Genomic DNA, 24,680 nt, shown 5'->3' on the forward strand with positions numbered 1-24,680 from the left:
CTTCTCCTTTCCTTTCCCCCTCTCCCTCTTTTCTCTTGCGCACCCACACACACGCGCACACACAGTCTACCTTTCCCTTTGACACTGGTAATGTGTCAATGTTGTTTCTGTTAGTCTCTTTCTTTTAAAGACACTCTAGCGTACGATATCAGGGGTGCTGAGGAGTATTTCTTTGTGGGGGAAAACTCATTCTGATTGGCTGGGCCTGGCTCCACAGTGGGTTGACCTGGCTCCCAAGTGGGTGGACCTAGCCCTCCCAGGCCCACCCATGGCTGCGCCCTTGCACAGTCATGTGAAATCCACAGATTAGGGCCTAATTAATTAATTATATGTATTTCCTGATATGAACTGTAACTCAGCAAAATCTTTGAAATTGTTGCATGTTACGTTTATATTTTTTGTTCAGTATAATATCCTATATTCCTTCTAATGCAAGGGGAGGTAAGTAGGCCAAGGTCAAAGTTAAATCCTATATCAAATCCTTCACTTCAAACATAATAGCTGTCTAATCCTTCCCAACAAACATCATTTCTACTTCAATAAATGGACCATGGCATCATGTTCCTTGCATCGGGTCTTCAACCTTTATAAAGAAAGCCTATAATGTTTTCTATATCCCTAAATGTTAGAGGTTATTGACCACTGCCACCTCTAGTCCTAGCCTAGGAGGTATTTGTTAAGTGATAGCGGACCCACTATTCTCAAGCTTTTCGCTGCACCCGCAATAACATCTGCTAAACACGTGTATGTGACAAATACAATTTTATTTTGATTTACAATTGTTCGAGGATGGATGAGGACTGAGTTCTTCATTGATCGGGTGTTGGCTTAGGCTATGTATTGTCTGATTGAACGTAGACATTAGATCTTTAGGCCAAATATTCTTCCCCCAAAGAAGATTTTTATAGATGTCAATTTGGAAAAAGATCAAAACATCATTATTTTCCCCCCAAATCTCTATCTAAAATAATTATTAAAAGATCCAAAACAAAATGTTATTTTGGAGTTTATTTAAATATGCGCTAATGATGGCATTAATCTTACCTTCTAGCTTTGGTGCCATCGATCCCTCGGGGAAAATTCCTTCCTTCATATACACCAATAGCTCTTCCCCCACTTCAATATCCCTAATAGCTTTATAATCAATCTGTAAAATAGGAAAGGGAGGGAGAGAAAGCGGTTAGGGACAGTCGAGTCAACAAAAAGCTATAGTCTGCTTATCATGAATGAATAAATGAACCTTTATGGGCATCGATTTATTAGGCTTAGCCTATTATTATCTATATTCATCTGTCAATATCGCTGTTGTTATTATTGTTATCATTGGCAAAAATAATAATAAGAAGAAGAACAATTTATAGGCCTATTGTAAAAGTAGGCCTAACCAAAAATGTCAACATTGACAATAATCCCCAGGGCCTAATTAGTTTATTTAATATTTAGCTTGCTTGATGTACAAATTCATTTAAGTAGATTTAGTTTTTTAGTCTACTTTGCATCCATTGTTCATCATATAAACACGTGATAGTCAATGCATATTATTTATTATTGTTTCTAAAAATCAAAATATTTCTATATAGGCCTATATATTTTTCTAGGAGGCAATAAACATTTTTGATTAGTAACAATAATTAGGCTATCTGATGACGCTTTTATTTTTGGTTTGAAACCTCCACACTCAAACCCATTGTTATGAAAATGTTGAATTCAATGAGCCAGTTACAAGCATACTTTGGGGTAAAAACTAAATTATAGTTCAAGTACAACTCCAGACGATTGAAATAAAAGGACAATTAAATGAAATGTCACATACCTGGAGTGCATTGTTTTGCATGCATATCCGTGCGCATTTCTAATAACAAACATTTATAAAACATGTAGGCCGCACACTGGATTTAAATTGAGCGACTGAAACATGTTAGAGGTGGCAATAAATGTATTTATTAGCTTACATCAAAAGAGCAACATCATCATAAAATACTAAATAGCATTTGCTATATAATGTTAAATTAAATAGCAAATGTCGCTAAATTATGAGCAAAACATGTAAACTACAGTTTTATACAAACACCAAGCAATGAACAATATACAAATAGGCTACACATTTCAAATTAACTCAAGACCAGCCTCAATGCGTCCTGTGCGGACGCATGGGGGCGCTCACCACCAACTTACTCATCGACAGACAGACAGACAGACAGACAGACAGACAGACAGACAGACAGACAGACAGACAGACAGACAGACAGACAGACAGACAGACAGACAGACAGACAGACAGACAGACAGACAGACAGACAAGAATAGTTGGCTATGAGAGGTAAAAAAAACACACATTCACACAGGATAGTAAAACTGCAGTAACTTCATCCAATACTTTTATCGGTCCAATGCTATGTTGTGACAGCGTTGAGGTGTGCTTAGAAGCTAGGCCAAATATTCAAAATCACCTAGAAGAGAAGCAATATTTTTCAAACAAAATACACTTATTATATGTATTATTATCAGTAGTAGTATCTGTTTACGCACAGGCTTTTACGTGACAGACATCTTTACCTCTGACCTTTCTATTCTCCATGAGGTGGTAGAGCTTGGAAAGTTGAGACGTGGTTGTTAGAGCTTCCAGTTGTAACAGTAGTATTGTTGGCAACACAACCCATAGTATCATTACAGGAGAGAGGCTGGGGCTGGGGCGCCAGGCAGGGCCGGGGAGTGAGAGGAGACAGGTGGCTAGGCAGGCAAGCAGGCTGCGGTGTGTCCTCCCTGGTTGGAGCTGAAGCCGGCACTCTATAGTCTGTGTGAGCGTGTCTTTGATGATGAGGTCACTCCTCCCCTTCTTATCTCAAACCAAAGGATTGATTCATCTGCCAAAGAGACCCCTCCCCACAGTCTCATCTCTACTCTCCATTATTGATGTAAATAATGTATCTAAGTCAAATACTTTTAAACACACACACATGGAGTGATAAAAAACCTGGTCTAGGTGCATGAGGCTTGACGTAGTCATAGTTTTAAAGGCTTTCCAAACTACGCATAGCAAACAATGGGTTTTAGTTCAGCCTTTACACAAGTCGCTGCTACGCCTGTTTTTACTTGTTATCGTTCACCATATGCTTTTAACAGTTTGTGCAAGAGTACACAAATTTGTGCCAGAGACTTGAACAAAGGCATAAAACATTTGGATATGTTCAGAATAATTGGTATCAACCGACTGTGTTATCATAAATGCAACCTGCCTGCTACATTGAGTAAACTATACATGTAGGCTAATTGGTATCAACCTGCCTGCTACATTGAGTAAACTATAAGGCTAATTGCAACGTGTGATCCTATAATTTTTTTAAAGGATTTAAACTTCAAAGTCATTTGATTATGTGCAACTTAAACTCACAGTTGCCCGGAATAAAATAAATAGTGACACGGTTAACTATTAAATACAACAAATGTTTTGGAAACAATAGACTATTTAACAATGACATTTGACATGTTTGCAATACACTATAATAACATGTAGCTTACACTTTTTTAGGCCTACCTTGTACCAAATGTGTTTACTCAATATATGTCTTTTCCCTCTGCCAATGTATTCTGTTTTTCTTACATCATTGACAAACTAGACCTAGGCTATATCTCTGCTTTTTACTATCCACAATGTGAGTGAAATAAACACATTGAAGAATAGAGACGTATCTATTCATGCAAAATAAGATCGTAGTTAATAATGCAAATTGTAGGTCTATTTGTTTCTTTTTAACTCACACATGTATTTTTTTAAACTCATGTTCAGTAATGTTTTGTAGGAGAACAAAAAGCACAATTTCTTAGTTTCAAACACTGAATGGTAGCTGTTTCTGGTTAACAATTAGGTGAGCAAGTTTTTATTGTAACTTTCTTGCAGCCAGTGTAAGTTACTGTAAAAAAAAGGTACAATATGTAACTGTAAATTACAAAGAAACTTTGTTTTAACAGTACATGTGTGCGCACGTGTGTCTGTGTGTGTGTCATAGGGAGGAGGAAGTACAGGGCTCCCGAGTGGCGCAGTGGTCTAAGACACTGCATCTCAGTGCAAGATGCATTACTGCAGTACCTGGTTCAAATCCAGGCTGCTTCACATCCGGCTGTGATTGGGAGTCCCATAGAGGGTGCACAATTGACCCAGCGTCGTCCAGGTTCCAGGTCATCATTGTAGATATTTTGTTTTTAACTGACTTGCCTGGTTAAATAAATATACTGCTCAAAAAAATAAAGGGAACACTTAAACAACACAATGTAACTCCAAGTCAATCACACTTCTGTGAAATCAAACTGTCCACTTAGGAAGCAACACTGATTGACAATACATTTCACATGCTGTTGTGCAAATGGAATAGACAACAGGTGGCAATTAGCAGGACACCCCCAATAAAGGAGTGGTTCTGCAGGTGGTAACCACAGACCACTTCTCAGTTCCTATGCTTCCTGGCTGATGTTTTGGTCACTTTTGAATGCTGGCGGTGCTTTCACTCTAGTGGTAGCATGAGACAGAGTCTACAACCCACACAAGTGGCTCAGGTAGTGCAGCTCATCCAGGATGGCACATCAATGCGAGCTGTGGCAAGAAGGTTTGCTGTGTCTGTCAGCGTAGTGTTCAGAGCATGGAGGCGCTACCAGGAGATAGGCCAGTACATCAGGAGACGTGGAGGAGGCCGTAGGAGGGCAACAACCCAGCAGCAGGACCGCTACCTCCGCCTTTGTGCAAGGAGGAGCAGGAGGAGCACTGCCAGAGCCCTGCAAAATGACCTCCAGCAGGCCACAAATGTGCACGTGACTGCTCAAACGGTCAGAAACAGACTCCATGAGGGTGGTATGTGGGCCCGACGTCCACAGGTGGAAGTTGTGCTTACAGCCCAACACCGTGCAGGACGTTTGGCATTTGCCAGAGAACACCAAGATTGGCAAATTCGCCACTGGCGCCCTGTGCTCTTCACAGATGAAAGCAGGTTCACACTGAGCACGTGACAGACGTGACAGAGTCTGGAGACGCCGTGGAGAACGTTCTGCTGCCTGCAATATCGTCCAGCATGACCGGTTTGGCGGTGGGTCAATCATGGTGTGGGGTGGCATTTCTTTGGGGGGCCGCACAGCCCTCCATGTGCTCGCCAGAGGTAGCCTGACTGCCATTAGGTACCGAGATGAGATCCTCAGACCCCTTGTGAGACCATATGCTGGTGCGGTTGGCCCTGGGTTCCTCCTAATGCAAGACAATGCTAGATCTCATGTGGCTGGAGTGTGTCAGCAGTTCCTACAAGAGGAAGGCATTGATGCTATGGACTGGCCCGTCCGTTCCCCAGACCTGAATCCAATTGAGCACATCTGGGACATCATGTCTCGCTCCATCCACCAACGCCACGTTGCACCACAGACTGTCCAGGAGTTGGCGGATGCTTTAGTCCAGGTCTGGGAGGAGATCCCTCAGGAGACCATCCGCCACCTCATCAGGAGCATGCCCAGGCGTTGTAGGGAGGTCATACAGGCACATTACATCAAAGTTGGATCAGCCTGTAGTGTGGTTTTCCACTTTAATTTTGAGTGTGACTCCAAATCCAGACCTCCATGGGTTGATAAAAAAATTTGATCATATTACTCCAGTGCTAGCCTCTCTACACTGGCTTCCTGTTAAGGCAAGGGCTGATTTCAAGGTTTTACTGCTAACCTACAAAGCATTACATGGGCTTGCTCCTACCTATCTTTCCGATTTGGTCCTGCCGTACATACCTACACGTACGCTACGGTCACAAGACGCAGGCCTCCTAATTGTCCCTAGAATTTCTAAGCAAACGACTGGAGGTAGGGCTTTCTCCTATAGAGCAGTCAGTCTCAACCTTTAAGTCTTTACTGAAGACTTATCTCTTCAGTAGGTCCTATGATTAAGTATAGTCTGGCCCAGGAGTGTGAAGGTGAACGGAAAGGCTGGAGCAACGAACCGCCCTTGCTGTCTCTGCCTTGCCGGTTCCCCTCTTTCCACTGGGATTCTCTGCCTCTAACCCTTTTACAGGGGCTGAGTCACTGGCTTACTGGTGTTCTTCCATGCCGTCCATGGGAGGGGTGCGTCAGTTGAGTGGGTTGAGTCACTGACGTGGTCTTCCTGTCTGGGTTGGCGCCCCCCCTTGGGTTGTGCCATGGCGGAGATCGTTGTGGGCTATACTCGGCCTTGTCTTAGGACGGTAAGTTGGTGGTTGGAGACATCCCTCTAGTGGTGTGGGGGCTGTGCTTTGGCAAAGTGGGTGGGGTTATATCCTGGCTGTTTGGCCCTGTCCGGGGGTTTCATCGGATGGGGCCACAGTGTCTTCTGATCCCTCCTGTCTCAGCCTCCAGTATTTATGCTGCAGTAGTTTATGTGTCGGGGGGCTAGGGTCAGTCTGTTACATCTGGAGTATTTCTCTTGTCTTATCCGGTGTCCTGTGTGAATTTAAATATGCTCTCTCTAATTCTCTCTTTCTCTCTTTCTGTCTTTCTCTCGGAGGACCTGAGCCCTAGGACCATGCCTCAGGACTACCTGGTATGATGACTCCTTGCTGTCCCCAGTCCACCTGGCCGTGCTGCTGCTCCAGTTTCAACTGTTCTGGAACCCTGACCTGTTCACCGGACGTGCTTGTTGCACCCTCGACAACTACTATGATTATTATTATTTGACCATGCTGGTCATTTATGAACATTTTAACATCTTGACCATGTTCTGTTATAATATCCACCCTGCACAGCCAGAAGAGGACTGGCCACCCCTCATAGCCTGGTTCCTCTCTAGGTTTCTTCCTAGGTTTTTGGCCTTTCTAGGGAGTTTTTCCTAGGGAGTTTTTCCTAGCCACCGTGCTTCTTTCACATGCATTGCTTGCTGTTTGGGGTTTTAGGCTGGGTTTCTGTACAGCACTTTGAGATATCAGCTGATGTACGAAGGGCTATATAAATACATTTGATTTGATTTGATTTTGATTTGATTTGATAAATTGGATTTCCATTGATTATTTTTGTGTGGTTTTGTTGTCAGCACATTCAACTATGTAAAGAAAAAAGTATTTAATAAGATTATTTCATTCATTCAGATCTAGGATGTGTTATTTTAGTGTTCCCTTAATTTTTTTGAGCAGTGTACATTACTTTACACACACAGCGTATTTATCAACAGAGAGTGTGTGCTTAAACCAGGGTGAAAGGGGAGATCAAACAACACTGGGGTGTAGGGGGGCCTTGTCCTCTTCAGACACAAAAGACGAGGACCGCGTGACAAGATGGTGAACGTGCTTGACGCCTCCAAACTGCATCTCAGTGACACTGCGAGCAGTGTCGTCTACGTTTACTATCCGAGACAGAACACCTATCCGAGGACAGTGTAGTCTACGTTTACTATACGAGACAGAACACCTATCCGAGGACAGTGTAGTCTACGTTTACTATCCGAGACAGAACACCGCTCTGTGTCCGAGGACAGTGTAGTCTACGTTTACTATCCGAGGACAGTGTAGTCTACGTTTACTATCCGAGACAGAACACCTTTCCGAGGACAGTGTAGTCTACGTTTACTATCCGAGGACAGGGTTTTGGCTACAGGGAAACGGGCCTCCCGTAATTCTATGTGACCTTGGATTTGGTGGAAATGATATTAGGACGGGGATGTTCCCAGAAAAGCTGAGGCTTTGTCCTTCTCTCCAACAAACACACACGACGGCTTACCGCCTAACTGGCTTCCTTCATTTGCTTAACCTTCAGGTGAGGAACCTGCATACTGATTTAGAATGATTTGAGAGAGAGAGAGAGAGAGAGAGAGTATGTGTGAGCTCTCCGTGGCGTGCAGTCCTGCCAGCTACTTCTGCTCTACACGCCACGAAGAGCTCACACATACTCTACGTACTTGATGCTGTTTTGACAAACGGCTTAAGAGCATCTTGAGAAATGAGGGCTGCGAGGTTCAGAGGTCAATCAATGGCCTCTCTGAATGGCTGGGGTCTAAGGAGGAAGGAAGCCCCCTCCCTATCTGTGCAGCCTCATCCTTACTAAAGGACGACACACAAACACACTCACGAACGGATACATGCTTGTCTCACACACTCAAACACACCTGGCATTTCACAATAAATAAATTAAACAAAATCACTTTCATTCATTCAATCTTTGGTCAATATTGACAACCATAAAAATATTTTTTCTTGTTCAATGAAACAAAGTTAATTATTTATATATTTAAATGTATGAAATAATATCAAAATGCAGTACTGCCTTAATTGTTTAAATTTGCATGATTATCCATGTATTTTCTGATACACTACAAAATTAATAACAAACAAATACACGTGTAAGTAAATCTGTTCTGTAAATCTGTTTTTAAAGGTTGCTGCCATATTGGAAGTGGCCTGTCGTGCACATATTTCCATAAACTCATGCATTGTGCATGCTGATCAAAAAAGCGGCGAAGTACTAAGTTAGATAAATTATACATTTTTTTGCATTGTGAGTGTGTGTGATGTTAGTAAATGAATAAAAAGCTTGTGCCCACAAGCCACCAGACAAAACAAGCTTCACAAACAATAGCAAAGCAGCACATTAAATTCAAACAACAAAACAACCCATTACATGTGGGGCAGGCCACACCGCCACAATATAGATATTTGATTTTGTCTGTGTCTAAAAAGGCACCCTATTCACTACATAGTGCACTACCTTTGACCAGAGCGCTGTGCACGTAATAGGGAATAGGGCGCCTTTTCAGACTGTAGCAGAGGACATTACTGTGAAAATCTAAACAGGACTAGGGCTAGCCCAGGTCCACTCTGGTCTAGGCTGATAACATATACCCAGCTTCCGAGTTATGTCCCAACCCGTTGCTGTGGCTGTTTGGCAACACCTTTCCCACGACCCAAGGTAAATCTAGAATTGGTAGACGGTTCTGATTGAAGAATCTTCGTTTGCATTGTCGAGTGGTACCCAGGAAAGAATAACATCAACTTCTTAGATGCTACCACTCCCCTCCAAATCAAAACCAAACATGGATTCCATGTTGTGTCTCGCTTAGCGTGCACACCTGTCTGTGTTTCATACCTCTTTGTCTAGGTAATCAGCCTCACAATTGGGCAACATGCTGCTGCAGATGGGAAATAGAATAGAGCTTGTGGGTGCAAACATTGATATCCATGTTTGGTTTTGATTTGGAGGGTTGGTGGTAGCATCAAACAATCAGATTGAATACTTTCTTTGGCACTGCTCAGTGATGCAAATGACGGGTTTTCCATCAGAAGCGTCTACTTTATTACAAAATGAGCTAGTTTTTTCCCTTCCCTACTACTACAGATATACAGTGTCATTGACGTAAGGTTACTCATTGACTAGAGCACCTTTGAGGAGAGAACATATGACTGGTGAGAGATGTAAGAGGCACACAGGCATTGGGGTTAGGCTCAGCTGGGTTTTATGGCCAAGTGACTGGTAGAGTGTGGGCATTCCTCCAGGAGTGTTCCATTTCCAGGTTTCCTTCTTGGACGGGCAGAGGTTGTGGCTTCCAGAGAAGGACCCGGAGTGATTAGGAGACGCGGGTGTGTCAGCGTATTATTATTCTACCTCATGAGTCACTTCCTCAGCAAGGCACTGACAGCCCAGCTTTTGACCCACAATAGAGCCATTACTTTACTCATCATGCACACGCACTTACTGAGATGAACACAGACACACACTCACAATGACACACACACACACACCCACACACACACCCACACACACACACACACACACACACACACATTGACAATTACAGGCACGCACACGCGCATACACCCACACACGGACATATTCAATCTCAGTCTAGCCCAGTCTGCTGTCCCCACATGCTTCAAGATGTCCACCATTGTTCTTGTACCCAAGAAAGGTAAGGTAACTGAACTAAATGACTATCGCTCCGTAGCACTCCCTTCTGTCATCATGAAGTGTTTTGATAGGCAAGTTATTAAGGATCATATCACATCCACCTTCCCCGACATCCTAGACCCACTGCAATGTGCTTACCGCCCCAATAGATCCAAGGATGACCTGACACCCTAGACCCACTGCAATGTGCTTACTGCCCCAATAGATCCAAGGATGACCCGACACCCTAGACCCACTGCAATGTGCTTACCACCCCAATAGATCCAAGGATGACCCGACACCCTAGACCCACTGCAATGTGCTTACCGCCCCAATAGATCCAAGGATGACCCGACATCCTAGACCCATTGCAATGTGCTTACCGCCCCAATAGATCCAAGGATGACCCGACACCCTAGACCCACTGCAATGTGCATACCGCCCCAATAGATCCAAGGATGACCCGACATCCTAGACCCACTGCAATGTGCTTACCGCCCCAATAGATCCAAGGATGACCCGACACCCTAGACCCACTGCAATTTGCTTACCGCCCCAATACATCCAAGGATGACCCGACATCCTAGACCCACTGCAATGTGCTTACCGCCCCAATAGATCCAAGGATGACCCGACATCCTAGACCCACTGCAATGTGCTTACCGCCCCAATAGATCTAAGGATGACCCGACACCCTAGACCCACTGCAATGTGTTTACCGCCCCAATAGATCCAAGGATGACCCGACATCCTAGACCCACTGCAATGTGCATACCGCCCCAATAGATCCAAGGATGACCCGACACCCAAGACCCACTGCAATGTGCATACCGCCCCAATAGATCCAAGGATGACCCAACACCCTAGACCCACTGAAATGTGCTTACTGCCCCAATAGATCCAAGGATGACCCGACATCCTAGACCCACTGCAATGTGCTTACCGCCCCAATAGATCCAAGGATGACCCGACACCCTAGACCCACTGCAATGTGCTTACCGCCCCAATAGATCCAAGGATGACCCGACACCCTAGACCCACTGCAATGTGCTTACCGCCCCAATAGATTCAAGGATGACCTGACACCCTAGACCCACTGCAATGTGCTTACCGCCCCAATAGATCCAAGGATGACCCGACATCCTAGACCCACTGCAATGTGCTTACCGCCCCAATAGATCCAAGGATGACCCGACACCCTAGACCTACTGCAATGTGCTTACCGCCCCAATAGATCCAAGGATGACGCAATTGCCATCACACTGCACACTTCCCTATCCCATCTGGACAAGAGGAATACCTATGTAAGAATGTTGTTCATTCAATATTGCTCAGGATATAACTCCAAGCTCATCATTAAACTCGGGGCCCTGGGTCTGTATCCCACCCTGTGCAACTGGGTCCTAGACTTTCTGACCAGCCGCCCCCAGGTGGTGAAGGTAGGCAACGACATCTCCACTTTGCTGATCCTCAACACAGGGGCCACACAAGGGTGCATGCTCAGGCCTCTCCTGTACTCCCTGTTTACCCATGACTGCGTGGCAAAGCACGCCACAAATTCAATCATCAAGTTTTCAGATGACACAACAGTGGTATGCCTGATTACAAACAACAACGAGACAGCCTACAGGGAAGCGGTGAGGGCTCTGGCGGAGTGGTGCCAGGAAAATAATCTGTCCCTCAATGTCAACAAAATGAAGGAGCTGATCGTGGACTTCCGGGGACAGCAGAGGGAGCACGACCCCATCCACCCGGTCTCACAGGAAGGCCAAGAAGATCATCAATGACCTCAGCCACCAGAGCCACGGCCTGTTCACCCTGCTATAATCCGGAAGGCAAGGTCAGTACAGGTGCATCAAAGCTGGGAGACTGAAAAACAGCTTCTATCTCAAGTCCATCAGATTGTTAAATAGCCATCACTAGCCGGCCTCCACCCAGTAGCCTGCCCTGAACTTAGTCACTGTCATTAGCCGGCTAACACCCGGTTACTCATCCCTGCAATTTAGAGGCTACTGCCATTTGTATATAGACATGGAACACTGGTCACTTTAATAATGTTTACATACTGTTTTACCAATTTAATATGTATATACTGTACTCTAGTCAAATCCTTCCTGTTCAACTATTAATGTACATATACTATTCTAACCACGTATTCTTCAGATATACTACATATTATATCCACTTGCTGTCCATAATGTCTATACATCCCATCACATACAATACCAGTCAAAAGTTTAGACACACCTACTCATTCCAGGGTTTTTCTTTATTTTTAGAATAATAGCGAAGACATCAAAACCATAAAATAACAAATATGGAACCATGTAGAAACCCCCCAAAAATCTAAATATATTTTATATTTGAGATTCTTCAACATAGCCTCCCTTTGCCTTGATGACAGCTTTGCACACTCTTGGAGTTCTCTAAACCAGCTTCATGAGGTAGTCACCTGGAATGCATTTCAATTAACAGGTGTGCCTTGTTAAAAGTTAATTTGTAGAATTTCCTTCCTTAATGCGTTTGAGCCAATCAGTTGTGTTGTGACAAGTTAGGGTGGGTATACAGAAGATAGCCTTATTTGGTAAAAGACCAAGTCCATATTATGGCAAGAACAGCTCAAATAAGCAAAGAGAAAAGACAGTCCATCATTACTTTAAGACATGAAGGTAAGTCAATCCGGAAAATGTCAAGAACTTTGAAACTTTCTTTAAGTACTGTCGCAAAAACCATCAAGTGCTATGATTAAACTGGCTCTCATGAGGACGGCCACAGGAAAGGAAGACCCAGAGTTACCTCTGTTGCAGAGGATAAGTTCATTAGAGTTACCAGAGAAATTGCAGCCCAAATAAATGATTCATGGAGTTCAAGTAACAGACACAACATCAACTGCCTAGTTAAATAAAGGTTAAATAAAATAAAAGAGGAGTCTGCGTGAATCAGGCCTTCATGGTCGAATTGCTGCAATGAAACCACTACTAAAGGACACCAATATGAAGAAGAGACTTCCTTGGGCCAAGAAACACGAGCAATGGACATTAGACCCGTGGAACTCTGTCCTTTGGTCTGATGAGTCCAAATTTGAGATTTTTGCTTCCAACCGCTGTGTCTTTGTGAGATGCAGAGAAGGTGAATGGATGATCAACGCATTTGTGGTTCCAACCGTGAAGCATGAAGGAGGAGGTGTGATGGTGTGGTGGTGCTTTGCTGGTGACACTATCTGTGATTTATTTAGAATTCACTTAACCAGCATGGCTATTACAGCATTCTGTAGGAATACGCCATCCCATCTGGTTTGCGCTTAGTGGGACTATCATTTGTTTTTCAATAGGACAATGACCCAACACACCTCCAGGCTGTGTAAGGGCTATTTGACCAAGAAGGAGAGTGACGGAGTATAGCATCAGATGACCTGGCCTCCACAATCACCCAACCTCAACCCAATTGAGATGGTTTGGGATGAGTTGAACTGAAGAGTGAAGGAAAAGCAGCCAACAAGTGCTCAGCATATGTGGGAACTCCTTCAATCAAGACTGTTGGAAAAGCATTCCGCATGAAGCTGGTTGAGAGAATGCCAAGAGAGTGCAAAGCTGTCATCAAGGCAAAGGGTGGCTACTTTGAAGAATCTCAAATATTAAATATATTTTCATTTGTTCAAAACTTTTTTGGTTACTACTTGATTCCATATGTTTTATTTCATAGTTTTGATGTCTTCACTACTATTCTACAATATAGACAATAGTAAAAATAAAGAAAAACCCTTAAATGAGTAGATGTTTCCAAACTTTTAACTGGTACTATATATATATATATATTATATATATAGTGGCAGACCAGGGGGTTTGGTCAAGACGTTTACCCATCAGACACGGACAGAGAAGGATTAGCTCAGTTTCAAGGGTGTTTATTTAAATAATAGATCAAAAAGAAAAGCATAGGTCTCCCCTATGAGACCCTCTCCGGGATGCCATCTTCTGGTATTCCGGGTCTGGCTGTATCCTGGCGGGCACAAAACTGAACTCCCTCTTCTTACCTCTGCATCTGTCAACAATAACACGGGAATCCTTTCTTCCCCCCATTCCTCCGGTGTGCTGCCCTTCTGGCAGCTTTATGGGCCTTACACAGCTGGTGAGCAATCCGTCCTTGATTACTCACCAGCTCCCAATCAGCCCCAATTCGTCCTGGCTGGAGAGCCCGTCGAGACCTGGCACGTCCAGCAGATGGAGCCATCGCCTCCTGATGTATACTCCATCTGTTACCAGGCCTCGACGAGTCTCCCCTTGGTGGCTGACCTGCTGTACGCCCCCCCCCCCCCCCCCCCAGCTCTGTCAGGGAGGGGACTGCCATCAGTGCAATATTGGTCTCCCTTCTCAATTGTGCATCCGCGTTTCCATGCTTCCCCCCTGACCTGTGCACAACAGAAAAAGAGAAGCGTTGAAGGGACAAGAACCACCTGGTGACCCTATCGTTTCTGTCCTTTCCCCTGGCCATCCAGACCAGGGGAGCATGGTCCGTGACCAGGGTGAAGTGGGTACCTAGCAGGTAATACTTGAGAGTGTTTAGCGCCCACTTCACCGCTAGACACGCTTTCTCCACAATATAGTATTTCTTTTCCCTAGGCATCAGCTTTCTGCTGATGTACATGATGGGGTGCTCCTCCCCCTCGTGTACCTGGGACAGAACGGCCCCTAGTCCCGTATCACATGCGTCCGTCTGGATCACCATCGGCACCTGGAAATCGGGCGTTACGAGAATCGGATGGGAGCACAGCGCTTCCTTCAGACCGTTGAATGCCGCTTCTGTCTCGTCCGTCCATTTCACTGTTTTCGGGAGGCGGGCCCTGGTTAGATCGGTGAAAGGGGAAGCTATAGCCGCAATGTTGGGGATAAACCAGCTATACTATCCTGCCAGACCCAGGAAGGACTTGACCTGTGTCTTGGTGCATGGAACGAGCCAGTCACGCACCGTGTGAACCTTCCTCTCCTGGGGCTTGACATTCCCCCGTCTGATCAAATACCCCAGGTACTCCACCTCCTCGAACACTAGCTTGCATTTCTTTGGGTGGGGCTCCGTGGAGACCGAACGGGAGCACTACTGATACAACCCGTCTGGTGTCGAAAACGCCATCTTCTCCCGGGAGGAGGCTGCCAAAGGTACCTGCCAATAACCTTTGGTCAGGTCAAGGGTGCTGATGTACCGGGCCTTTCCCAATCGGTCGATGAGCTCGTCCACCCTCGGCATGGGATATGCGTCAAACAAGCTGATGTCGCTCACCCCCCGGAAATTGTTACAGAAGCGGAGGCTACCGTCCGGTTTGGGCACCAACACGATGGGGCTGCACCATGCACTGTGGGACTCTTCCATGACCCCCATCCTCAGTATAGCCTCCACTTCCATACATTTTGGCATTTGCTATATGGTTGATGAGAAACTCCATATTGCAAATGTACGGTCCCTTACTAGACGTCCGCGAATGTTTGTAAAATTCGCCGACGGCGGCGGGCCATCACCATGGCCAGATCTTCAGTGAAGTCATCGAACGAAGTCTCTCGGACATTCGGTTTCTGTTTTATAACATTTTCAAATGTTTGTAATGTTTCCGCTGTCCCGGAATATACCACCAGATGGCGAATGTAATCATATTGCAAATGTACAAAACATCACCAATCACAACGTGGCCTTTTCTCCTAAACGGAAAAGACTTCCAAGACGAAACATAGGTTTGGCATAATGGGCAGTTAGCTCCGAACAAGATGGCGTCGAGGCCTCAATACTTTTTGAGTTAAGGCCATTTTTCTGGGATTAAAGGTCAAAAACGAAAATAGAGCACTAATTTGACCGCTTCACGTCAAAGTACATAAACCTATAGTGTCAGGAAAAAAAGAACCAGACATTTATCTATTGTAATTTAAGAGAAATCGTACAATGTACAATTGGTGATGCTCAAAGAAATGTGCTTTATTTCCCAAAAAAGTTACAGATCCAGTTGCGGCATGTTCAGACGAATCCGTTAAGGTTGGTTTCGGAACTCTACGTGATTTCTGTGATTTTCTTAAATAACATTCAATCATTCAACCCTCTATAAATAAGTCAGTTCTTAACGTAAAGACTTAAAACTCAAAATTCTGTAAGAGCCTACCCCAAGGAGGATATGTGTTCACTTTCAGCTTCCTGTGTCAACCGGAAGTACCTTAAATTGGGATCATAGGGGATGTTTTGAAGTGTTAAAAAGGTCACATCTTTCCAAAACTTCAATTGTGTGATTAGCCAACCCCCTAAATTCAACCTGAAGCCTATGTGGGTTATGAATGCCTTATGAACCTGTCTTCGATGACAATTCATCAGGCCACTATGAGGTCTACCTGTGTTGATTCTAAGCTTCCTGGAGTGGTTAAATTCACCCTAAAGGTGTTTTGATGTACCAAACCTGCAGTTTGTGAAAATCACTGCATTCAACCCTGTGTAAATCAGTCAATTCTTAAAACCTCTTACATCTAGATGTTCCGCTAGCGGAACGCCTCGCCAATATCCAATGGTAGGGCGTGGCGCGAATTACAAACTCCTCAAAAATCCCAAAACTTCAATTTTTCAAACATATGACTATTTTCCACCATTTTAAAAGACAAGACTCTCCTTTATCTAACCACATTGTCCGATTTCAAAAAGGCTTTACAACGAAAGCAAAACATTAGATTATGTCAGGAGAGTACCCAGCCAGAAATAATCACACACCCATTTTTCAAGCTAGCATATAATGTCACAAAAACCAAAACCACAGCTAAATGCAGCACTAACCTTTGATGATCTTCATCAGATGACACTCCTAGGACATTATGTTATACAATACATGCATGTTTTGTTCAATCAGGTTCATATTTATATCAAAAACCAGCTTTGTACATTAGCATGTGACGTTCAGATCTAGCATACCCACCGAAAACTTCCGGTGAATTTACTAAATTACTCACGATAAACGTTCACAAAAAACATAACAATTATTTTAAGAATTATAGATACAGAACTCCTTTATGCAATCGCGGTGTCAGATTTTAAAATAGCTTTTCGGTGAAAGCACATTTTGCAATATTCTGAGTAGATAGTCCGGCCATCACAGGCTAGCTATTTTGACACCCACCAAGTTTGGCACTCACCAAACTCAGATTTACTATAAGAAAAATTGGATTACCTTTGCTGTTCTTCATCAGAATGCACTCCCAGGACTTCTACTTTACATCCAATGTTGTTTTGGTTCCAAATAATCCATAGTTATATCCAAATAGCGGCGTTTTGTTCTTGCGTTCAAGACACTATCCGAAGGATAGAAAACACCCTAAAGTTTCTAAAACTGTTTGAATGGTGTCTGTGAGTATAACAGAACTCATATGGCAGTCAAAACCCTGAGACAAATCCTGACAGGAAACTGAAATCTGATGAGTGGATATCACTTCAAACATTTGCCATTGAAACACACAGGGGCTTGTGAATCATTTAGCACTTCCTATGGCTTCCACTAGATGTCCCCAGTCTTTACAAAGGGGTTTGAGTCTCCTACTATCAAAATTGACTGAAAGAGAGGCTGTTTATCTTGGTCACAGGGGATGGGCCATTACCATTGTGACGTCGGCGCCCATGGGTACTCTCCCTTTTCGAAACGTTTTGAAAGACAATGCAACCGTCCCAATGGAATATTATTGAAGCCCTGGTTGAAAAAGCCCCTCAAGATTTATGTTATACAACATTTGACATGTTTGAACGAACTTAAATATATTTTCTTTGCTCATTCCTGACGACAAGTCAGACGCACACGGTACATTTTCACTAGCCTTCGGAGCGCGCTAACACTATTGGGACATAAATTATGAACTTTTTTGAACAAAACTACATTTGTTATGGACCTGGGATTCCTAGAAGTGCCTTCTGATAAAGATAATAAAAGGTAAGGGATTATTTACAATAGTATTTTTGATGGTTGATCGTTCCAAGATGGCTCCAACATTTATAGCCTAGACTTTTTTTCTGGGCATACCACGTCATTTATTGCAAAGTGTGATTTCCCAGTAAAGTTATTTTTAAATCTGGCAAAGAGATGGCATTCAAGACATGTTAATCTATAAGTCTTTGAATGACAATATTACATTTTAACAATGTTTTCGAATAGTAATTTTGTAAATTGTAGCGCTAATTCACCGGAAGCATTTGAGGGAAAAGATTTTCTGAACGTCATGCGCCGATGTAAAATGCTGTTTTTATATATAAATATGAACTTTATCGAACAAAAAATGCATGTGTTGTGTAACATGATGTCCTAGGAGTGTCATCTGATGAAGGTTGTGAAAGGTTAGTGCTGCATTTAGCTGTGTTTTGGGTATTTGTGATGCATGCTAGTTGCTTTGAAAATGGCTGTGTGATTATTTCTGGCTGGGTACTCTGCTGACATAATCTAATGTTTTGCTTTTGCTGTAAAGCCTTTTTGAAATCGGACAATGTGGTTTGATTCAGGAGAGGTGTATCTATAAAACGGTGTAAAATAGTCATATGTTTGAGAAATTGAAGTTATAGCATTTATGAGGTTTTGCATTTAGTGCGACACGATTCCACTGGCTGTTGATTAGGGTGGGACGGCCCAGACAGGTTAAAATGGTGTAAAATAGTCATATGTTTGAAAAATTGAAGTTTTCGGATTTTCGAGGACTTTGTATTTCACGCCACGCCCATCATTGGATATTGGAGCAGGTGTTCCGCTAGCGGAACGTCTAGATGTTGCTTCCGGGCTGCACAGGCTATTGGTCGTCCCCGCTCTCTTCTTTGGCCTGCTCATACCTTCTTCCTCAATTCGTGCCCCCATAGGGCCACGAACAGCGGAGAATCCCATCCTACTAGGAGAGGTACCAGCAGCACTGGTACTGCACCCACCATCATCTGACAGCTCCCTTGTGGTGTCACGATGTTGGTCCATACGGTGGGATACCGCTTTGTGTCCCCGTGAACACAGGAAATGGACATCTCCCTACCCCGTTCGGTCTCCTGGTTCAGCAGGCTCGTGGTTATGAGCGTAACCATGCTTCCGGAGTCTAATAGTGCTTCCGTGTCGTGTCCGTCCACCTGCATCGACTCCTCTCGAGCCGGGCAAGTCCAGGCAATGCGCCCCCGGGCGCCACCCTCAAAACACCTCCTTTGGTCTCCCTCTACCTGGGGTCGTCGGTGGCGGGTCAGCCCTACCCCCGCCGTCTCTCCATGGGTTTGCAGTCCTTTGGCCCTGCCAACTGTCGGTTCGGGGCACACCGTGGTGGGGCTGTCCTTCCGTCCCATCGGACGGGTTGCCGACTCGTCCTGGCTCCCACTCAGCAGTGCCTGAGTGTTCTTATGCGTCTCCACTGCTTCCCGGAGGCTCTCCAAGGTCAGGGGCGCGCATAGACTCGCGGCCCTCTTCATGTCATGAGGTAGCGCCCGTAAGAAGCGATCCAGGACCACTTTGTCGAGGATGGAGAGGGTGCATACGTCCGTGAGGAGCCATGCCCTGGTGATGCGCAGTAGGTCGCTCATCTGGGCTCGTAGGGATGCGTCGGGTACGAACCTCCAGTCGTGGAACCGTTGAGCCCGATGGGCCAGGCTGTACCCATAGCGGCTGAGTATCTCCCGTTTGAGTCCGTCGTAGTTAGCTGCCTGTTTGTCGTTCAGGTCCCAATACGCCTTTTGGGCATTCCAAGAGAGGAACGGTGCCAGCAGACTTGCCTTGCTTCCTACTGCGGCCTTGGCCATCCTTCCCGTATTGCTGTCCGTTCAAACGTACAGAGGTATGTTTCGATGTCATCGTCTTCCGTTAGCTTGATTAAAAACTGATTGGGATGTGATCCAGGAGATGCTCCTCCTTGCAGCTTCCTGACTTCCTCAACGAGGCGGACATTTCGTAGTCGCTGTTCCTCCAGCGTTCGTTCCTGAACCGCCTGTTGTGCTTGTTGGGCCCGGACGAACTGAGCTATCAACTCGTCCATGCTGATACTGTGTAAACGTCAACCCTGATCTGACCCCGTTATCAGACGTGCCCGCATTCTCCACCACTTGTGGCAGACCAGGGGTTTGGTCAAGACGTTTACCCATATCAGCCATGGACAGAGAAGGATTAGCTCAGTTTCAAGGGGTTTATTTAAATAACAGATCAAAAAGAAAAGGATAGGTCTCCCCTATGTGACCCTCTCCGGGATACCATCTTCTGGTATTCCGGGTCTGGCTGTATCCTGTCGGGCAACCATCAACAATACCACGGGAGTCCTTCCTTCCCCCATTCCTCCTGTGTGCTGCCCTTCTGGCAGCTTTATGGGCCTTGCACAGCTGGTGAGCAATCCGCCCTTGATTACTCACCAGCTCCCAATCAGTCCCAATTAGTCCTGGCTGGAGAGCCCATCGAGACCTGGCATGTCCAGCAGATGGAGCCATCGCCTCATGATGTATACTCCATCTGTTACCAGGCCTCGACGAGTCTCCCCCTGGTGGCTGACCTGCTGTACGCCACAATATATATATATATATGGTTTATACACCAGACTCCGACTTACCTCGTTCTAATATTTCTATATTTCTTAATTGCATTATTTTACGTTTAGATTTGTGTGTATTGTTGTGTATCGTTTGATATTACTGTACTTTTGAAGCTAGGAACACAATTTCTCTACACACACAAAACATCTGCTAAATGTGTATGCGACCAATCAAATTTGATTTGATTTGAAACAATGACGCACATACACGCGCACACACACACACACACACACACAGACACACACACTGATGCAAAGTCCACTGTTCTTCCCAATGGGTAGGTAGGAAGAAGGACAATAGCCATTCCACTGAGTCTCTGACATTGCCATGTGCAGCTGATTGGAGGAGTAGGGCGCCACTCACTAAACGCTGGCAGCCCATAGGAGGAGGGAGGCGCCACTCACCTGGTCTCCGCTGAGGTGACACGCCGCCATGTTCTGCTCCTCAAAGGAGATGGCAGTGCGTACATACTTGAGCCAGCTCCCACCGGGCTCTGAGCCTTCGTCCAGACAGAACTTGATGTTGCCCATCTCATCCACCACCTGTTGGGACAGAGCAGATGATAACACACATACGTCAGAGGTGCACCTTTTATGCAAAGACACTGAACTGAGCCTCTATCTTCTCTAGTATGGGCGGAATACGTGCTTACTAGGGTTTCATTTCTTAGTCACCGTCATACAGTATAAACATTTTCTTAATTACAATGGGCAAAGCAGATAGTTTCACGTCACGCGACTGTTGGATACAAAGAGGGTGGACTTTCTCAACTTTTTTTGTGTGTGTCCATATCTGTTAGTAGACAGAACATTATCTGCCAAGGGCCCCTAACCTTGTTGCTCCTCCGAGCAGCGAGAGGAAAAAGGGAAAGGAGTGGGGAGGAGGGGAAGGTTGAAAACTGTGGCTTCTTTCACTTTTCTAAAGACTTCCTTTGGCACATATTGATCACCCTTTTGTAATCCCCTGGGCCATCCCGAGAACGAGGGAGCGGGTTTCAGGTTACCACTTGAGAGGAGAGGAGATGGAGGAAAGGAGGAGAGGAGGAGAGGAAAGAAGAGGAGCTCATTGTGGGGCAGAAAGTAAGGGAAGAAAACAGGGGAGTCGATCGCGAGCTGCTGTGTGGTGTTCTCTAGACGAAGGTTACACCACACATACAGTACTTCAAAACTGCTGTGCCATGATTGCTGCTAAGAACACAGGACTGAGAAATTCTCCCACTAAAGAAAACATTAAAGGTTTCTGAGGGGCCTCAACAGAGCATACGTGGTACACGTCCAACATACCGGGCATGACTGAGCTTAAACTATTACAAAACAGGTATGCCACTTTATATAATGTTTTCATAACCTACATTACTCTTCTCATATGTATATACTGTACTCTATACCATCTACTGCATCTTGCCATCCTGATGTAATGTATCACTAGCCACCTTAAACAATGCTGCTTTATATGTTTTCATACCCTACAATACTCATCTCATATGTATATACTGTACTCGATACCATCTACTACAGCTTGCCTATGCCGTTCGGCCATCACTCATTTATATATTTTTATGTACATATTCGTATTCATTCCTTTACACTTGTGTGTACAAGGTAGTTGTTGTGGAATTGGTAGATTACTTGTTAGATATTACTGCATGGTCGGAACTAGAAGCACAAGCATTTCGCTACACTTGCATTAACACCTGCTAACCATGTGTATGTGACAAATACATTTGATTTGATTTTGATTTGAACAACAACAACCAAATTCCACTGATTGAATGATACAATGACGAAGGCCTGGTGGCACTAGACAAGAACTTAAATGCGAACAAGACAATGACTCTCGCTGGTGGCAAATAAGACTATGACAGTTTATAGAGAGTGAGAGTGTCTGAATGCTCCAACGTAATCTTTACAAGGCCCCAAATGGAAAAATCAACTTGAAACAGGGAGGGACTGTCCAAAATGAAACGGTCATTTTAGTTTCCAGTTGCAAAATGCTTTAAAACAAACACTTTCCGTCGCATGCCCTAATAAACACGACCCAGGTGTCTGTCCACCACTCGATGCCTTGAGAAGAACCTAGAACGAGGAGGAGGAAACCCCAAATGAGATGTGAACATCTCACAACTCTGTTCCTCCACAAATCTCTATAGAAGATCTCATTTCTCCTGGTGAAGTATTCTGGTGGAACTGATACTGTGTCGGTCGCTGGGCAGATCCTCTGGGGACCGAGAAGAGACAGGGCTGGTTAGGGCTTCTCATTACTAGGTCATAATCAGCCTCCACTCAGCTCAACTTCTACCACTCAAGTTCTCATCTGTTGCAACCCAGTCTCATGGTTTTAATAGTAACGTGTTGACGTCTTAAGTCATTTCAGTTAGTTGTAGGATCTACGTTTTTGCCCCAAAGAATGTGACAAAGTTCCATTTTGGTCTAACCTTCCCAGTTAAATGTTATAGTTACAGTTTTAAAACGTATGCTTTGGGTTAAGGCTGCTCTTCTTTTCTGCCTCAGTCAAATGTCTGTGGAAGAATCAAACGTGTGGCGGAGGCACACCCCAATTTTCTTTGACTTTTGCAAAAGGTCAAAACGGTCCCGCTTTTCCAAGAGAGCATTTACAGAGGCTCGTTCGATTCTGTTGCTCATAAACTCTGAATGGCCTTCTTGGTCGGGGACTGAGCGCATGCAGAAGGTCAGTTGTCGGTGGTGGTGGTGGGTGCTGTGTTTTGTGAGTAAATATGGAAATAGCAGGTCTGGTCCAAGGTGAGAAGGGCAGTTCATGTACACACATGGTTCTGATGAGCGCGGTATGCTAACTAATCGTAAGCGTGCCCCAAAGTTGCAGCTGTGCCTCATACTATAGCGTTGTGTTTAGCCTGTGGGAGGCGAGAGTGTTAGGTTAGACAACTGCTAACTGGCCTGCTTGGAAATAACAAAGCCTGTTAGTGCTAGCACCTACGCTCATGTAGCATGTAACAAGTCAGGTCTTTAACGACAAGAATAACCTGTGGCTGCCTCGCATGCAAATCAATTGCCCTGATGGTGATAGTGAGCTAAGATACTGATTGTGTGAGATCTTTCCTTCCTTTCTGAACAATGTTGTTCTTTAGTGCTTTACTGGAAACCAGACATGTTGAGTTCATAAGCTAGAACTTTTTGGGGGTCCATGTTTTAAGGGATCAACTAGCCGTACTCAATGTCGTCTTGAAGCCATGTTCCTTTGATACACTCTGTCTTCTACATTAAGCTCACAGAGAATGCCTCAGTCTTCTCTTCACTTTCCCCTCTGGGGTGGACAACATAGTTAAACAGTCACTCGAACAAGAGCTACTGCCACCTCCGGCGTTTATGCATTAGACAGTCCGAAATAATGTAGTCCAGGCCCTTTATTTTCTGTGTGAAAACAGTCACTGAAAAACTAACCAGGCATAGAGGAAAAATTAACTCCCCAGAAAAGCCTTGCACAGGTTCAAGTCAGAGTGCACTTGTCCCAGCACTTGTTGGGAGCTCAAGCTCAGGTATTGTACATGTTTTATGAACAGATGGGGAACAGCTTTGGCCGAGGTGAGAGGTGTAGGTGGGTGGGGGTGGGGGGAGGGGGTCGCAGAGGCGTTCCTGACCAGACTTTGCACACTGCACACAAACGCACACACATAGCCCCCCCCCCCCCCCCCCCCACACTACACACACAGACCACTCCCTCACCCCCTTCCATACACACTACCCCCACACACACCTATCCTGATTCGTAAGGCCACAAATGAGGGGCAACAGAGAGAGAAAACCCCCACTCCGGATTGTTCATTTATTTACCTTCTATTTTCCTCCTGTTGAAATCAGACTCACTCACTCACTCACTCACTCACTCACTCACTCACTCACTCACTCACTCACTCACTCACTCACTCACTCACTCACTCACTCACTCACTCACTCACTCACTCACTCACTCACTCACTCACTCACTCACTCACTCACTCACTCACTCACTCACTCACTCACTGGAAAAGTGGCTACGCACACGTGTCGTAAAACAGCAACCTGAACAGAGGCACACCCTACCACCTCTAGGCTAGGGTACAGCCCACGCACGGACGAGCACACACACACACTTTCTATGTTTCTCTTACTGTTTTAAGAGGTTAAATACCATGGGACTTCTCCAAAGTCTACTTAGCGGGGTTAAGAAGTGCCCTTTATTTAAGGGGCCAATTAAAGGGAGTGTGGTTGTGTGTGTGTGTGAGACGGGGGTGTCGCTGGGGACCCTCTCTAATCAAGGCC

The 24,680-nt window shown here is 44.9% G+C and overlaps 1 protein-coding gene across 2 annotated transcripts in view; it reads right to left on the minus strand.

The window, feature by feature from the left end:
• Window positions 1-24,680, minus strand: part of LOC106566953 (histone-lysine N-methyltransferase PRDM16) — a 419,760-nt gene that overhangs the window by 75,253 nt on the left and 319,827 nt on the right. For both annotated transcript variants that reach the window (XM_082960172.1, XM_045693333.2), the window contains exons 4-5: window positions 20,808-20,945; window positions 1,045-1,147 (exon numbers count right to left, since the gene is read on the minus strand). In XM_082960172.1, the coding sequence (XP_082816298.1) occupies window positions 1,045-1,147; window positions 20,808-20,945 (241 nt within the window). The remainder of the gene's footprint in view (window positions 1-1,044; window positions 1,148-20,807; window positions 20,946-24,680) is intronic.

This window comes from Salmo salar, chromosome 13, assembly GCF_965601325.2.
Source record: "Salmo salar chromosome 13, fSalSal1, whole genome shotgun sequence".
NCBI lineage: Eukaryota > Metazoa > Chordata > Actinopteri > Salmoniformes > Salmonidae > Salmo > Salmo salar.